Consider the following 18,638-nt stretch of genomic DNA (forward strand, 5'->3'; position numbering starts at 1 on the left):
CCTGACTTGAAACCACCTCTCACTTCCCCACTTATAAGTCTGGCTAGCCAAAATTCTTTTCATTCATAAAGGGCCAGGTGTCTCTTACATTTCAGAGCTTCCTGGAGATTGTGACATGCCCAAGATTTCACATACTGTTTCCTTCAGCCAGTTCTTGATGGGGTTGCACTTCCCCCTGAAGAATCAGGTGTTCAGCTTGGGGGTATTCACTGGCTATCCTTGTCCCGGGATGAGCAAGTGGCCTCTGTGGCATGGAGTGCCTTCAACCAGCTTTGGCTGGTGGCCCAGCAGCAGCCGTATCTGGATGGGGATAACCTGACTTCAAAATAGGCAGCTGTCTCGAACCTGCAACCTTGGCGTTATCAGCACCACACTAGCCAGCTGAGCTGCCCATGGGGCTGTGCCCGAAGACTATTTGGCAAGCACTTTGCTAGATGCTGATAACACATGAACTGCAATGAATGCTTCTTCTTTTTCTTCCCAGTGACAGAAAACGAATGTCTGTAATTGTCAGGACTCCGGAAGGGCGTCTGCGTTTGTACTGCAAAGGAGCCGTAAGTGTCAAAGGAAATTGTCACTATGCTTTCCGTTGTAGCTCTGATACTTTGTGCTTCATAAATAATGCTAATAATAAGCAATACTGCCATTGTCACCAGAGGTTGTATGCCCTTCAAGACTTAAATTCCCCCTTTGTTACATTATCCATCAGTAAATTGATCTGTTTTCTGGATCAGGATTGTGTGGACAGGATCAAGCCAAGGTTGGCTGTTTAATCCAGCCTTCCCAACCTTGGTGCTGTCTAGATGTTTTGGACTACAACTCCCATCAGCCTCAGCTAGCAAATGGTATTCTGGCAGGGCCTTAGGGGAGTTGTAGTCCAAAACATCTGGAAAACACCAGGTTGCGGGAATAGTGGTTTGAACAATGTCATTCATTTCTTTGAGGGAAGCTCTCAATTCAATCACATCATATCTTCTTTCCAACAATTTACTTTATAGAGTTTGCTTGTTTGTTTGTTTGTTTGTTTGTTTGTTTGTTTTCTAGGTATGTCCACAGCTTATTATTTTGTGGGTCAATGCTGCTACCTTCCTTTTAATTATAAAGTGTCCTACTTGTTACCTGAACCACCTCAAGCACCCTGGAAAGGCAGGCTATAAAGGATATAAAGGTCTTAAATAGACATTATAAAATGCATTTATGGACCCGTGTTTTATCTATGTTCTTTCTTGTTGGTAGGATAACGTCATTTTCGAGAGACTCTCCAAAAATTCCCTGTATTTGGAGCAAACACTGTGTCATCTTGACTATTTTGCTACAGAAGGTAGGCATTTGTTTTCAGCAGGCTGGAAAAATGAGAAATTGGGAGAAACCAGAATGGATAGATTCCTTAGCAAGAACTGTCATCCTCTAGTTCGATGGAAGGAAAGAATGTGGTGGACAAGGGTTTTGTTTTTTTTTAATGAGGAAGAGGGGTTTGGGCTTGGTTCTTCTGTTAAGGATTCAGATTTGAGCATCAAAATAGTGCCATATATAGTTTCACATGCCATATGTATCGAACATGGGCAGAATTGAGAAAGGAAATACAAGTTGAAGATTATTCCCGCAACTGCTGAATGTGGTCTGATAGACACATTCTGTCCCATGATACAGCCAGCCAGAGGGATCTCCTCTGCTTTTGCTTTTGCTGATTGCAGAATGGTGTGACCAGACATAGACTGTGGGACCAAGGAAATGTGTGCATGCACTAAAGGCAGTCCTGCCACTCATACCATTTTCAGCCACCTTTAAAAGAACAACCCCACTATAATCTGTCTCCAGCCAAAGGAGATGCTGAATTGGGGAATCTACAGAGTCCCAGGCATACAACTCAAGCCAGAGGCAAAACATTCCTTGGGTGAAAATGGAGTGTATCAAGATTGCAATCTTGCTTAAAGAGGTGTGAAACAGAAGATCAATTGGAGTGGAGCAGTACCACAGAAGCAACATTAACTGAGTCTCCTAGCTCTCAACTGGCGTTAATACCTTTGTTTAGCAAGTTGGGAGAGTGTTTCTGAAATGAGTCATGGGTGGGTGGGGGGCAGAACAAAGAAGTTTGAAGGAGAGGTGACGTATGGTACCTCTGTTGTAAATGTTTAGGAAAACGGAAAATGAACTTGGATCCTACTGCCCGCACTTCTGTTGTGTTCCCTTAAGATGCAGTAGCTGCCCCTACAAGTTTGCTATATGAAATCAAATATACCTGTCTCTTATTTCATTGCTAATGGGACATTACTGAGGTAGAGCAACCTGGGCAGTGCACTATGTTCCTTTTATGATACCATGTTACTGCAAAAGGTATTCCTTCCCATTCCTGAAAATCTCTCCCTACCACACAAATTCTTTTTTCCTGGGAACTCCCACACCCGCAATAATATTGTCCTTCTGTTTTATATGGCATGCTCTCTCCTTCTTCTGGTTCACTTGTGCCAGAAGAGAAATCCTTATTTTTATGTATGCTAAATTCTATCAGAAGTCTCATAAAAATAACGCTGTTCATATTCCAAAGTTCTTCAGATTACTGCGCATGGTTAACCTGTGTCAACATCGGTGCAAATTACATGTGTCCATTAAAAGGAGCTACAGAGCATTATGTTATTTGCAGTTGGGCAGTTAATGTGAAGCTATTCAACTACCTCATGTCATGTTTCTGTGACGTCACAATTTAATTTTAAAATATATTGTAGTATAGTAAGTAATTTATTTTTAAAATTGAAAGCTGCGTGAAGGTGTTAAAGTTGCCATTCCTTAAAAAATCACATTGATATTGTAGTAGTAGATAGGTAGCCGTGTTGGTCTGCCATAGTCAAAATAAAAAAATTCCTTCCAGTAGCACCTTAAAGACCAACTAAGTTAGTTCTTGGTATGAGCTTTCGTGTGCATGTATCTGAAGAAGTGTGCATGCACACGAAAGCTCATACCAAGAACTAACTTAGTTGGTCTTTAAGGTGCTACTGGAAGGAATTTTTTTATATTGATATTGTAGGGCAGAGTTCTCCTAATACACACATTTTGTATACAACTTTTTAACCTAATATATACATTTTGGTAAAGCAGTACTCCCTAATAGAATGCATTTTATTTTCACTTTTATGCACCCGATTCTTTGCATTCTTGTATGTATTACATGGCTGGAGGAGTGCACTGCAAAATTTGGAAGGATTGCTATCTTGGGCCCACATATTGTTTTGGAAAGTGGGAATTCGATCGGTTTGCCTTTAAATGTGAGCTGAATCAAATTTCTCCCTCTACCAATACCTACATTTCCTTTTTAGGTTTGAGGACTCTGTGCATTGCATATGCAGACATATCGGAAAACGCTTACCGGGATTGGCTGACCATCTATAATGAAGCCAGCACAAACCTGAAGGACAGAACTCAGAAGCTGGAGGAGTGCTATGAGATCATTGAGAAGGTAACTAGGAGACATAGTTTTGAGTTGCTTACAGCCGAATCCTCTCCCACTTGCAAATTTTGCCAATAGCAAGTAGACCAGGGGCCACCAAACTTGTTCAGCAGGGGGCCAGTCCACTGTCCCTCAGAACTTGTGGGGGGGGCAGATTATATTTTTTGGGGGGGAGGAGAACGAATTCCTATGCCCCACAAATCACCCAGAGCTGCATTTTAAATAAAAGGACACATTCTACTCATGTAAAAACATGCTGATTCCCGGACCGTCCGCAGGCCGGATTTAGAAGGCGATTGGGCCAGATCTGGCCCCCGGGCCTTAGTTTGCCTACCAATGAAGTAGACTAAACTTTACAAAGCAGTGCATCCATTCTGTTTGACTGGAAGCATTTCATATTCATATTCCCCGCCACCCCCCAAAAAAAAATCATCTGTGTGTTTCCTGCAAAAGCAGAGTGTTTCCTTAACAAAATATGAACAAGGATTGTTATCACTTTATAGAAATACAGCAAGATTTCAAAGTAATGTTGGCCTGGTTCACAAGTCACACTAAGCCAACTGTGGCTTGGCATGATTGCAAAGGCTCCTGATGAGGCAATTTCAGCCTCTTTGCTCTCCTGTAATGAAAGTTTGCAGCATTTGGGGCATCTTAGTTTAGAGCAGGGTTTCCTGAACTTGGGTTTCCAGCTGTTTTTGCACTACAATTTCCATCATCTCTAGGTAGCAGGACCAGTGATAGGAATGATGGGAATTGTAGTCCAAAAACAGATGGAGAAAGCAAGCATGGAATATCCATAAATACTGCCTGACTTTGAGATAGACAGTTGGGTAAGTAAAAGTGTGGATTCTGTTGTTATGATTTCTGTTCTTTCTCATGATTAAAAAGTCAACCAATTTTCATCACAATTAAGCCACCTTAATTTTTGCATTCCTGCAGTTGAATGTTTTGTTTAATTTGGATGTCAGCAATCTTTGCATCAAAACTGAAAAAAGTTTTCCCCCCAGCATACATTAAAAATGTTTTCTCTTCGGTTGTTAACAACTTGAGCAGAATTCATTTGAAATCTCTTAAATTATCTGCTGAGTTGCATGTTTGATTTGGAGCCACACATATAATTCCTGTTTTTGCAAAAAGTGTCACATGCTGATTGAATACATAGATCTGCTGTTTATGAAAACACACTGCTCTGTTATTTGCTCCTTTCTCTTTCCCAAAATTCAAAATATGTAGCCTTTAAACAAAGGGCACTTAAATCTATCATTATGGATTTTGACAAATGTTGTTTACGAAAGACTGGGCACTCGGTTCTAAACAAGGCAGAAAGTCTCATTAAGTTAGACGGAGTTCATTTCTGATACAGGGGCTGATACTTAGTCTGTCTTATCTGTTTACATTTCTACAGCAGTCGCCCCAAACCTTCAGGAAAGTTAAGACTATACTAGAGCCAGTGCATTTTACAATTGCAAATGCTGTGTGCCTCTTGATATTAAGAATATTTACTTAGAAGGAAGTTTTACAGAGTTCAATGGGTCTTATTCCTGCGCGAACTTCCTTAGGATTTCTGGGTTTTTTTCTTATTTCGGAGTATATATACATCTGTAGGATATATAGAGATGGGAAGATAAATGGATGATCATTACATTTGTGCTTCCAAAGTGGGACATGATCAGGTCAATTAACAGTTTTACTTTCGGATGATTGCATCTACTTTGTAGGTATATTTTGAAAGCAGGAAGTATATTTAACGACACGATGCCATGCAACCTCTGTTTTCTGAACTTAAGAAATATACCAATTAAGGCTATTAAGAATGTTGCTATGGCAACTGGTGCATGGACCTCTCCACTGGCTATCTTTTAAAGTTGCAATTACAATTAATTGCTTTTGAATCGTTGCCCTCCTTCTGATCAAAGTGTCTGGTCCTTTTATGCACTCTGAAATGTCCAATTTTCATGCCAGAGGAGCAGCGAAAGTTAACTGCGCCATACATATCTTGTTGAAGGGTGGGTAGTAGAAAGGATAAGGCACAGCTTGCTGTCATTAATTTCTGTTTTTGAGCATGGTCCAAGCTGAGATTGATCCCAGAAGAATGAGACCTCCCAATTCTTTTCTCCCCTCTTCCATCCCTTTTCAGGATTTACTGCTTCTTGGTGCTACGGCCATTGAGGACCGCCTTCAAGCAGGTGTTCCAGAAACGATATCCACTTTAATAAAAGCAGAAATCAAGATTTGGGTCCTAACAGGAGACAAACAAGAAACAGCTCTGAACATAGGTAACAACCCTTCAGCTTTTCTACTAAGGTGGCCCTGTGCAACGTGTTGGATCACAGGGCTCTATCCAACATTAGTCACCTGGTGAAGCACACTCGTTTCAATTAATGGGCATGACTAACTTAAGTGCATTAATTTTATTGGGTCTACTCTGAGTACAACTTTGTTGAATACAACTCACAAGATTTGGTGGCTTGACCAGTGTGGCTCATTCATTGCACTGCTTTGACCCTTTCATTTAATTCATTAAATGAGTAAGAGATAAGAAGCACAGGCTCCTAATTGTGAAATCTGGGTGCAGGGAGGTGGAGCAAAATGGATGTGCTCTGTCTTCCGCAAGGGCAGATTTCCTTATTGCCCAGACTAGAGAATGTGCACTAATCTCCTTGCAGAACTTTCCTTTGAGACTGAAACCCGTGTGTCATAACGGGGAAGGAATTTGATTTAAAGCAAAAAATCATCCGATTTTCACTTTCCAAAGAATCGAAACAACCATTCTTCAAAATTTCCACTTTTCTAATTTTTCTGATGTGGTTCTCCAACAAAAGTGCACGTACTAGGGGAAAATGTGTACAAAAATGAATAAATTAGTGAAAACAATGTACAAAAATTCATTATATAGGGAGAAGTTGCTTGGAAAAATGTGTAGGTTAGTTAAAACTGCAGACAAAAATGTGTTCATTGGGAGAAATTCACACTAAAATGCCGAATACAGTGGTACCTCAGGTTACATACGCTTCAGGTTACACACTCCACTAACCCAGAAATAGTGCTTCAGGTTAAGAACTTTGCTTTAGGATGAGAACAAAAATCGTGCTCCGGCTGTGCGGCAGCAGCAGGAGGCCCCATTAGCTAAAGTGGTGCTTCAGGTTAAGAACAGTTTCAGGTTAAGTACAGACCTCCGGAACGAATTAAGTACTTAACCCGAGGTACCACTGTAATTGTTTTCATGAGGATTTAAAAATAAATAAATCACAAATTGCTGAAACCTACATTATCATTCAGGGAAACTACACCTGACTTACACCACTTCACTCTGTTCTGTTCCATCTTTATACATACTCAGTTTTAATTTCAAATGTGCTTGTGCGCCTAGACCTTTAACTTTTTGTGACTTTCAAGTCAGTACGTATTGTTGGTTGACTGTTAGTTATTTAAGATAGGCTTTTAACAGCAAAGCTCTGGTATTCTGTGATTTCACTTGCATTAAGCTCGGTGGAGTTTTGGACAGCCAGTAATTCTCTCTATTTACATTTAAAATTGACTTCTCCTACTAAAAGTGGCATTTCAGATGCAGCCTCGATAAATCATATGCACTTTGTTTCTTTACCACAGCACAGAAAAATGTAAATGTATTTTCAGAGGCAGGACAAAACAGATCACAGAGGGCTTTCTGCACTGATCTTAATGCAATGGGAACAGATGATTTACTGAGCAGTCTCTCTCTCTCTCTCTCTCTCTCTCTCTCTCTCACACACACACACACACACACACACACACAGAGCGAGCAGATATTATGCTGCTCCTATGTCACTGGAATGGCTGCTGTACCCTGTGACCAGTTCAGCCTAGAAGGAGAATACAATGGAGAAACTGAGCAAATGGTGGGAAAAAAGGCAGATACAGTCATACCTTGGGTTACAGATGCTTCAGGTTGTGCGTTTTCGGGATACGGATGCGCCAAAAGCTGGAAGTACTGGAATGGGTTACTTCCAGGTTTCAGCACTCATGCATGCGCAGAAGCACTAAATTGCACTTTGCGCATGTGCAGAAACACCGAATCACAACCCGCACATGCGCAGATGTGGCGCTGTGGGTTGCGGACGTGCCTCCCGCACGGATCATGTTCGTAACCCGAGCATCCGCTGTACTCTCTCAGCACCCCTGGAAGCTCCTCCAAAGCCCACCAGTCAGAGACTGTGCTGCAGAAAATGCCTATGGGCTACCCCCCCCCCCACATGGAGGGAACCAGTTAATTCATGATGTCGACATCCCCCAGCATGCACCCCTGCACACGGTATGCAAAGTATTGCCACATTATTTTGCTTAGTCAGCCCAAGTGACAGAGAAACCACAGGAGGGGAGAGTGGCCTTGTGCTGGAATCCTGCTTGCTGGTTGACCACTGCAAGAACAGGATTCTGGACTAGATAGGCCATTGGCCTGATCCAGCGGGCTCTTCTAATTTCCTTTGCTGTGTCCCTAAACATTCTAGTGCAGAATGCTGTGGCCCAGGTGGTGAGTTGTGCTCCTGATCAGGCGCACATTATGTCTGTGCTAAGGGATCTTCACTCGCTGCCTGCTAGCCACTGGATTAGTTTTAAGATCCTGCTACTTACATATAAAGCCCTAAACAACTCTGGGCCTGGTTAACTGAAAGACTGTCCTCTCCTCCACTGCCCTGCGAGGGCATCAAGATCAGCAAGTGGAAACTCATTTAGTTTTGCCACAGTCTGGTGATTATCAGCTTGTGGTAACATGGGAGGGAATGCTATTCCTGCAGAAATATAAGAGGCGGCATCAACATTGGCATTCCGCCAGCTCTTGAAGATGCACCTGTTTAGGCAAGCAATCCCCTAGTCTCCACTGATGAGTGGAGAGTTCAGTCCTGCTTTGCCAGTGCATTCCTCTGCAAGCTGACATTGACAGGTGGATGGGACCACCTATCAGTCACCACGTGTGATTATGACATCAGATAATTGACAGTTGTGTGGCCCTGCCCACCTGTCAAAACTGGCCAGTGAGGGGAGAGAGAAAGATCTGGGGTGGGGGAGTTCATCACCCTTGTATTATAGGTTGATATAAAATCTCATTGGCTCCTTACATCACCTGACCACTTCACATGACTTGGTGGCTGTCTGTCTGCATTCATGACATCCAGTGGCTGGCAGGCCAGTGGTTGCCTCATCTGTTGAGCTACCATAGTGACACAGGATATAATGCATTTGTATTTTGTTGCACACATCCCCAAGATCTAAAGCATCTTACAATATGGTCATTCAACTCAATGCAGGGTCTCTAAGTGAGCTCCCCATGGGCACATGTCTTTAGAGAATTTGAAAGCACACCCTCATCTGGATTCACTTGCATGACTGTTGGATACTGCTAATCACTGAGGAATCCAGTATAACTTTTTGCTGTTGTTCAGCACTCAGCTCCCCGGCTCCAGTTGTCAAATGGTGTCTTGCTAAATCTGAAAGGTTCAGCAAGCAGCAGCTTGGAAATTGCTGTGAAGTGTTGCAGCTGTTGTTCCAATCAAAAACCAGCAGAAAATCCCTTTGAATTAGTTATACTAAATTTGTAACCGTTTAGGGCTGCAGTCATTCCCTGAGGACAGGCTCTGCCCAACTTGGAGAGTAATGGCTGAAGCTGTAAGATATCCCTCTTTATTTTTCAGTGAAATTTTAAAATAAAATGGAGCTTTGCATGCTGCAGCATTATTATTACTATTATTACTAAATAACATTCAGGAATTTAAAAATAGCTTGTAGGACTTCTCTTTTTTTAGTAGATACTTAAGGAATCTCACTTTACTCTGCTCCATAGATGTAAAAGTCTTAACAACTCGCAATCATTTTGCCCCAAGTTTTTCTCTAAAGATTTATAAGAACATGCTCAGTTTAATTTGTTACTATTTTTTCTTTAGTGAGAACATTCTATGTGGAATACCAGTAAAGCTTCATGCGCAACTTTTATATGAGGCGATTCATTTTATGTAAAATACTTTTAAAATACTTTGCTCTCCTTTTCTCTGAACATTGAGTAATGTTACAGAGTTTGCTTAGTTTTGCATGAGGGAGCACTCAAGACTTAGAGTTTCATAATATGTGCTTTATTTACAAATGGTCAAGTTGGCCACAAATGAAAGAAAACTACTTCAAGGTAGCAGACTCTCCCTGTCCCAGGAACAACTTAGTTAGCTCTCAAAAATCGGACCCCCTTCTCTTGGCTTACTCTAGCTAGAAACAGTGGCTGACGTTGTGTGCAACACTAAACCATGGCTTGGGTATGTCCAAAAGCAAGGAGGAGTCACCAAGAGCAGGACACTGACAGTTTAGTTTCCATTTCCATGAAACTTGGCTTGTAGTTAACATACAAACCAGGGATCATAGCTCAAAAACAAAACAAAACTCTAGTTAATGTAGCAAGCCAACTTCATAACTTACGGTTTGAAGTTGTGCTTGTTTTGAGAGTGCATTTTATACCATGTTCATATGTTAAGGACATGCCAGGTTTTTTTTGGGGGGGGGGAATGAAACTTAAATGCTAAGGTCCTCATTCTACCTTCCCATACAAGCTACACTTGTTGAAATCTTCTCATCTGCAAATCTACACCCTGTTGTATCAAGAAAATTGCTATAAGTTTTAAAAAGCATTTAATAGGGCTTGAGCACTGCAGTCCTCTGCATGTTTACTTAAGCCCTGCTTTGTCTTACTTCCTAAAAAGAGTGCATTGCAGATTTGCCAGTTTGGTGTAGTGGTTAAGAGCGGTAGTCTCGTAATCTGGGGAACCGGGTTTGCGTCTCCGCTCTTCCACATGCAGCTGCTGGGTGACCTTGGGCCAGTCATACTTCTCTGAAGTCTCTCAGCCCCACTCACCTCACAGAGTGTTTGTTGTGGGGGAGGAAGGGAAAGGAGAATGTTAGCCGCTTTGAGACTCCTTCGGGTAGTGATAAAGAGGGATATCAAATCCAAAACTCTTAACTTTGTATTAATTATCGTATTTTTCTGTGTATAAGACTAGGGGGGTTTTTTAACCAAAAAATTAGGTTTAAAATTGGGGCTCATCTTATACACGGGTAGTTCTGAGGGGTGTTTATAAAATGGCACAGTCATTAAAATACACAACTCATACCAACTGATTCAGGTAGGTAGCTGTGTTGGTCTGACATAGTCGAAATACTGTATATATACAGTCATACCTCGGGTTGAATGTGCTTCAGGTTGAGCGCTTTTGGGTTGCGCTCTGTGGCAACCCGGAAGTAATGGAGTGCGTTACTTCTGGGTTTCGCCGCTCGCGCAGACGCTCAAAATGACGTCGCACAAATGCGGCAAAACGCAACCCACAGATGCGCCGTCGCGTCTTATGTTCTATTCAGGATGTGAACAGGGCTCTGGAATGGATCCCTTTCGCATCCCGAGGTACCACTGTATATATATATAAGGATGTCCAGTGGCACCTTAGAGACCAACTAAGTTTGTTCTTGGTATGAGCTTTCGTGTGCATGCACAGTGTGTTATTCTATAAATGCAGTTTATTCCAGCTGGGAAAGACACTCAGAAAGACACCTTCTACATGCAAAGCAGGTTCTCTTCCCTTCCCCACTTTTTCATCATGGGGGTTTTACCAGTTGGTGGTGTTGAGGAATCTTAGCCAGAACCTGTTGAATATAGCAGAGCATAGGCAGACTGTCCAGAAGCAGTCAGTTGCAGGCAGGATGAAGCAGGAACAAAACCCTGCTACTAGTAACTTGGTTACTTATAGGTTTATTATTTACAGCAGAGTCACAAATTACTATATACAGGATACAGACACGGATCTTAACTCTCTCACTGAACAAACTCCAAACGAACTCTCAAACCACACATTGACCAACAACTAACCAAAAAGGTAGGTCATGAGTCGTCATGCCTATGTGGAGACCCTCTGCTCAGTCTTCTTGGCCTTTGGCCAACTCCTTAACTGCTTCTGTGGGAAGCTGCATCAGATAGCACGCAGTCAAAAACTCCAACAGGTGGAAACCGCAGGAGCAGGGTGTGTGGGTTTTACTGACTGGGGCTTCCCAAAAGCATCTGATTGGCCTCTGTGGGAGCAGAATGGAGGCCTGATCCAGCAGGTGGCTCTTCTTATGTTCTTACGGTTTTCTTTCTGATGTTGAACTTGTTTGTTGTGACGGTGAAGAAGAAAGTGACACTGACGCCCCACTGTGTCTGGTTTGTTATTTGTTTCCCCAGGATATTCCTGCAGGCTCGTGTCCCAGAGTATGACTCTCATCCTTGTGAATGAAGATTCTCTGGACGTAAGTAAAACTTGCTGAAGTTCATCAGGCCACTTGCTCGATCATCTACCCAGATGTTGTGATGTCTGCACCACGTTCTAGTTAAAGATGAGGAATTTTCTGGTTAAGGATATGGAGTTTTACCAAAAGATTGGCACGGTTTTGGATAGCGTTATGTCATAATTGACTTGCTGGTCTCTGTGTCCTATCACTCAGATTTGGGAAGTGGATAGATAAACTTTATTCGCGTTAGCCAACGGCCATAGCAACATAAAACAAGCAATATATACAGATAAAATATATACAAATAAAAAAAGACTGCAATGGGTAAAAAGGGCAATCAAATGACCAAGATTATTGTTCAGATAGTGGCCCTTAATCTCATTGCACCTTCGATAAACCTAGCAACCTTTGCTGTTGTCTGATCATTTTGATCTGATAAAAGAAAGAACAATGTGGGGATTTGGGAAGTTCCATTGCGTTCTTTTATGGTAATCTTTTATTTGCTTGTTACATTTCTCTGCCACTTTCTAAGGAGCTGAAAGTGCAGGGTAATGGCCTTGGGAAGGAGCTTGAGGAAGAGAAAGATGTTTGGGAGGAGGGATCCTCATTCCAGGCTGCCTGTCTGAAGATCTACTGTGTACACACACACACACACACACACACACACACACACACACACAATTTTAAAAAGTAAAATTGAGTAAGATACTTGGTTGCCCTGTGATTAAATTCTGGTTGTTTGCCCGTGGTCCATTCTTGTTCATGCAATCAACTTTTCTGAATATGGGGGGGGGGGTTTAAGGGAGTGGGGAAGCTTTGATTTATTTTATTCATGATTTGTGGTTTGTGAAATTAGTCAAGTTTCTCTGCCTCCATTTCCACCCCCCTTTTCAGTCCTCTTTTCTTTTCCAACCTCACAAACCCAAGCTACTTACCAGCTTAACAACTTGTTATATATCAAGTAACACATTAATGCTGATATCATGTGTTCTGCACAGAAGAGACAAATGGGGGAGGGATTCCTCCTCCATCCTTTCTATAATCTGTGCCATAATTTTAATATGCAAAGACAGTGGCCTGGGGAAAAAAAAGTGGCAGGATAAATACCTGAGGGGGGCGGCAGGAAACGGGTTTTAAGGCTCAGCATTTCTGCAAACTGGGCTCTCGTCCTGAGGGAGACAGCTAGGCTGTTCTTGTAACATCTGGGGCCGAGCGTAGTTATCTTAATCACCAGCCAGGCTGAGCAGAGATCCATTATTAGAGAGAGTAGTGGGACTAAGGAAAGGAGGCTAATTAGGAAAATTGGGAGAGAGAATACATTTGGGGGTCAACTTCGCTGTCAGTTTTTATTGCTTGAAGATTTCTAGTTTTTCCTTAATCATACAGAGACTCGGAGGCATCAGGTTAATGAGTAAGTTGCACAACTGTATCCAGTAATCAGATGAAATGCGAGTAGTGTGGTTAAATGGGTGGAAGCCTCTTCTCTCTCTCTCTCTCTCTCTCTCTCTCTCTCTCTCTCTCTCTCTCTCCAGTTTTGTTGGAAGAACAAATGCAGGCTTTCCGAGTGTTAATTAGATAGTCAATAATGTGTACGGCAAGTCAGCAGTGCAAATGTGAAATTAAATATACAACTTTCCACATTTTTTTTTTAAAAAAGAATCCTTTCCACTCTTGAAATCATTGTCTAAAATTGCAGGCAAAAGCAGGGTGATTGAATTCCAGCTGCTGGCTAATTGGGCCTCTAAGTTTAAGTATACAGTGAACTGGGTAATTTGAGTATTATTGAGTTACCATTTTATTTCACGAAGCAAAATAAATGGATTTTTTAGCTGTGAGCTATGGGTGGATATATATGTGTGTGTGTGTGGAAGCAAGTATTTGCATATCTTATTCAGCTGCCGCCATTCTTATTTCTGTTCTAAAGTGTTTGGTATGATTCTGTTGCAAGATGGCACTATAAGCTTCAGCATCAGCAAGCCATTGAATCAGTTTATGTTGATAAATGGGGAAAGGGGAGATAGTGCCTAGGCCTAAGTTAGACCAAAAAGCCAATTGCAGTTCAAAAGTTTGTTCTCATTCTCTCTCTCTCTTTCTCTTTCTTAAAAAAATGGGGGGTGGGGGAGGTTTTCCATAGTGGGCAATCACTGCAAAACCGAATAAAGGGGAAATAAATACAGAGACAACGGTATTACTGTAATTCATCTTCCAATTTGTTTGCTTTAGCTTGGATTTGTTGATCAAATATAGCAAAAAAATTAAAAATATTTCTACCCAGTAGCATTACTCGCCTAATGCCATATATGTTTATTCCTGAATAAAACAGAACCAGGAGGAATATCACTTCCAGCCTTTGCTGGAAGCTGAATTACTAAACCAATCGTGGAAAATAAATAGAAATGAATAGCTGGCATTGTATAAATTCCATTAGAGATCTAAGCGCCCACGCTTCTGTGAGAAATCTGATATGCCAGGACAGGTTAATTTATGGCGATGTCTGAGAAAATAAACACTGACCTTATTTCTTTCCCGTGCTGAAGAAATGCATGTGATCTTTATATCCGTGAAGGCTTGCCCTTACTAGATTAATTGGGGCTTTTGTACAGGTTAGTTTCACTTTGTGAGAGAGGAGCGACTATGCTGGGATATCTGGGGAAGCTCTCTCTTCCTCTAGCTGGAAAGAAGTGGGTGGCTGTAATACAACTTTAGGCTCTGATGGAAGCTGTTGTGGATGTGAAGAAAGGGAGGTCTCTCCCAAGACTGTGTTACATCATGTGGCGCAGGACCCAGTAGGTGGACTTGTGGGACATCGTGAAAGGGAGGTGGAGCATGTGATTGGATCTGCAGCCTTGTCACACCTGTACCCAAAGCAATGTAGAAGCAGCAGCACAGCCATAGACTTAGAAACTGTGCTGGCACTTACATGATGGCGCCAGTTGTGTGGTTGTATTAGTGTTAGGGTCCTACCACCCTATCAATGATCTACAGCAGGGGTCGGCAAGGTTTCCCTTGCCTGGGCCAGTTCACTCCAGTGGAGATCCCTCCGTGGGCTGGATCACATGAGCCCCCACAAATTCCGGCGTCTGCGCAGATGCGATTTCTGGCACCGTGAAAATGAATCCCTGCACTGCGTCGCGCCAGTTTAGCGCAGCATGTGGGGACTCTCTGAGTGGATGACTCAGTTCAGGAGTGGCTCATGGGCCAGTTAAATGACTCCCGTGGGCTGCTTGTGGCCCATGGGCCTTAGGTTGCCGACCCTGATCTACAGCAAGGATAGGGGACCTGTGGCCCTCCAAATTGTTCTTGGCCAGCATTCTCCATCATCCCCAACTATTGGCCATGTAGACTGGAACAGATGGGGCTTGTAAGTCCAGCAACATCTGGAGGGCCTTAGGTCCCCCATCCCTATCTACATCATTTACACAGAACGCTTTGGTAAAGTTCTTTAGTTGTAAACTATGTAGGCATCTCACTCCTCGTTGCATGAATGAGTGTTGTGTGGTTCATTACCAGGAATAATAATAATAATAATAATAATAATAATAATAATAATAATAATTTATTTGTACCCCGCCCATTTGGCTGGGTTTCCCCAGCCACTCTGGGCAGCTTCCACAGAGACCAAAAATACACTAAAATGTCACACATTAAAAACTTCCCTGAACAGGGCTGCCTTAAGATGTCTTCTGAATGTCAGGTAGTTGTTTATCACTTTGACATCTGATGGGAGGGCGTTCCACAGGGCGGGCGCCACTACCGAGGAGGCCCTCTGCCTGGTTCCCTGTAGCTTTGCTTCTCGCAATGAGGGAACCGCCAGAAGGCCCTCGGTGCTGGACCTCAGCGTCCGGGCAGAACGATGGGGGTGGAGATGCTCCTTCAAGTATACTGGGCCAAGGCTGTTTAGGGCTTTAAAGGTCAGCACCAACACTTTGAATTATGCTCGGAAATGTACTGGGAGCCAATGTAGGTCTTTCAAGACCGGTGTTATGTGGTCTCAGCGGCCGCCCCCAGTTCACAGTCTAGCTGCTGCATTCTGGATTAGTTGTAGTTTCCGGATCACCTTCAAAGGTAGCCCCACGTAGAGCACATTGCAGTAGTCCAAACGGGAGATCCTTCATTTTCAAGGTACTAAGTCTTCACATGTTACGGTAAGCCAAACTATAGCCTGCTGGGACCATGTGAATGTGCTGCCTCCCAGCTGCTTTTTTCCTTCCCAGTCTTTTTAGCTCAGTATGGTGCACAGCTAAACCAAGGTTTGGCCCAGTGTGTCAGACCAACTGCGTTACAAAGATGTCTGCAAACGTGACATGAAGGCTGACAACATCAACCTCATCATGTGGGAATCCCTTGCAGACGACCACAGTGCCTGGAGACAGACAGTCAGGTTGTGTATCCATAACAGTGACCAGAGGAGGAATGACTGCTGGGAGGAGCACAGAGAAGAAACACCATGGTGCATCTGTAGCAGCACAACAGCCCCGGCTGCAACAAAACATGTCTCTCCTGTATTGGTCTCTACAGCCACAGCAGGCTCTGTAACTTGCCAGCAGTTTGACTTCATCTCCAAAGGCACACTCCTCCTTTGTCTCTCAAGGCAGACGGATGCCAACAAGTTATCCAAATCAGAGATTGTGGCTGAATTCTTCTCCTTAACCACAATCTGTAGACAGAAACAAACTTTAGCTACAGTTCATAGTTATCAAGGTTAACCACAATGCTGGATTTCAATGACACGCTAAGCCAAAAATTGGTTTACCTATCATACTGAGCTGAAAGTGTGGGGGGGGGGGGCAAAGTAGCAGCAATCTCCCCAGAAGCCAGCATGTTTGCGGGTTCCTGCTAAACCATGGTTTGGCTTAGCGTTATGGGCAAACGTGGCCCATGTTTCAGTGACCTGCAGTGGGCATCTATTCATAAGAGCAGTGTGTGGGTGTAAGTAAAGATGCACCCACACAGCTTGGTGTTGCAATGGTGTTTGTATATGCTGCACCAGGTATAATCCATAAAATAGTCCAGAGGCTCACAATTTCAGGTCAGGAGCAATTTTTAAAAAGTTGGTCTTTCGACAAGAGCTGGATGAATGAAAGGCTTCAAAAAATCCCCCCAAAAAATCCAGAATAGCTTTGAAAAACATAGCACAGTATGCCTGCTATAATAGCTGTTGTTTGCCTGTATAGTAAGAGAGTACCCACTGAATGAATTACAGACACAGCACCTGTTTTCGAGTGTGTAACAATCTCTCCCCCCTCCCGCCACTCAACGCATGAGGAACTCGTGCATTTTATAAAATCTGTTGGGAAACAAAGACTCTGTGTTGATTGATTTTTTTCATGGCATACATATCTTAAGCAAGCGTTGTTAGCTCCCAACACATTCATTGTGTTTTTGCCACTTAAAGAGCAGAACTTTGGCAGTGAGGCTGGTCCTGCTCACTCAAGCAACCTGACAGCATTATTGCAAGGGGATATCCTGTGCAGTTCAGAATCCTGTGCCTTTTGGGTGTCCGTATTCTGTATTCTGTGCTACATCATTAAATGCAAAAAAGAAAAGTTATTTAAAACGAGAATACTTTTTCGATTGCTATTCCGGGCTGTCTTTGGGGAAATTTTCTTAATTTCTTGTAGAGACTGGTGAGAAAGAATGTAAAAAGAGAAACTGTTTTCCTAATTAGAATTTGATGGCCATATCTGTGATATTTGAGATATGTAAAGATGCTAATATTATCAAGTTCCACAGGCCCTTGTGGTCATGACTTGGTAGACAGAGTGTGGCATTAACTCAGCAGAGAGAACTAATAGGTTCAGTAAATATTAAACCTATTTCTTTTGGCCTTTGGGGAAATTACTTAAGTAGTTTAATTTCAAGGCAGCTATTTGATATTGGTTGGTTTGTGTTTTTATCTTATTAAAATCATTTTTCAATCATTGATGCAGAGATCACGTTTATTAGATAAACTTTAATAAAAACATTTCGGAAAGGCAGACATATCCAGTAAACTGACAAGGGACCACATCCGACCCCATCCCATTTCTGTCTTATTTGTTGAGCGTTCTACAGAGGAGAAAAATGGGAACAAAATATAATCATTGGTCTTGACTGGGTTACTCTGGAATAACTGCTCTAAAGACTGTAGCCTTTGGGAAGAATACCCAAGGCAGTTGTTCTACTAAAGCAAGCATTTTGGCTTGCCAGCTGTAAAAGAATCTCCCCTCTCTCTCCCCAAGCAGTTCTCCCGACTACTCTGAGTCAATTTCATGGGGTACATGGGGAGGAGAGAAGGGAGAAAGCCCCATTGCACAAGTGGTTTTCCTTGCATAGGGTTTTCGCCAACGGAACTGATTAGGTGATTTCCCCCGCTTGCTTGCCTAGGGCTGGAACTTGAAAATTTCAGAGTATTTTTTGAAACTGAACAAATACGTTTGTATTTTTAATCAAGTGTGCAGATAAATTAGGGTTGAGGAACCCGTGCCCCTTCGGTTGTTGTTGGACTCCCATCTCCCTTCTGGAGGGCCAAAGGCTCCTCAGCCCTGAGTGACTGAAGTCAGAGGTCATCACTGATGTAAAATGTCACCACTTATCTCATTTTGCCAGTAGAGCAAGCTTGCGTGATTTCTGGGTACTTCCACACTGGATGTTTAAATGTGGAATTGCCACATTTTTACTCAATTAAAAAGTAAGTGAACATTATTGAGATGGTGGAAGATAGGGGGTTGTATCTGCCTAAGCTTGGAAAGTTATTCTACTTATAGTGGGAGAACAATGAGTGGGCAGCATTAAAAATCTTCAGTCTGGAAGTATCTTCCCACTGTATTTGCTTCAACATATTCTGGGAATTAGAAGAGCGGTAATAATAGAAGTGTATGTATATGTGTGTCTGTTTATATCATCTTCTTGGTTAATTCAGTTAAGTTAGTGAAGGTGCTCT

General features: G+C 42.5%; 1 protein-coding gene and 1 long non-coding RNA gene across 10 annotated transcripts in view; one reads left to right on the plus strand and one right to left on the minus strand.

Annotated features, from left to right (window-relative positions):
* Positions 1-18,638, plus strand: part of ATP8A2 (ATPase phospholipid transporting 8A2) — a 341,618-nt gene that overhangs the window by 94,211 nt on the left and 228,769 nt on the right. For all 9 annotated transcript variants that reach the window (XM_081197884.1, XM_081197885.1, XM_081197886.1 and 6 more), the window contains 5 exons: positions 485-554; positions 1,237-1,321; positions 3,312-3,451; positions 5,580-5,718; positions 11,670-11,734. In XM_081197884.1, coding sequence (XP_081054010.1) covers positions 485-554; positions 1,237-1,321; positions 3,312-3,451; positions 5,580-5,718; positions 11,670-11,734 — 499 coding nt within the window. The remainder of the gene's footprint in view (positions 1-484; positions 555-1,236; positions 1,322-3,311; positions 3,452-5,579; positions 5,719-11,669; positions 11,735-18,638) is intronic.
* On the minus strand, positions 5,477-8,322 carry LOC308589155. Its single transcript, XR_014009104.1, has 2 exons — positions 8,054-8,322; positions 5,477-5,681 (listed from the first exon to the last, which is right to left on the minus strand). It is a non-coding gene; the product is annotated as an uncharacterized lncRNA (long non-coding RNA).

This window comes from Podarcis bocagei (assembly GCF_964188305.1).
Source record: "Podarcis bocagei genome assembly, chromosome: 6".
NCBI lineage: Eukaryota > Metazoa > Chordata > Lepidosauria > Squamata > Lacertidae > Podarcis > Podarcis bocagei.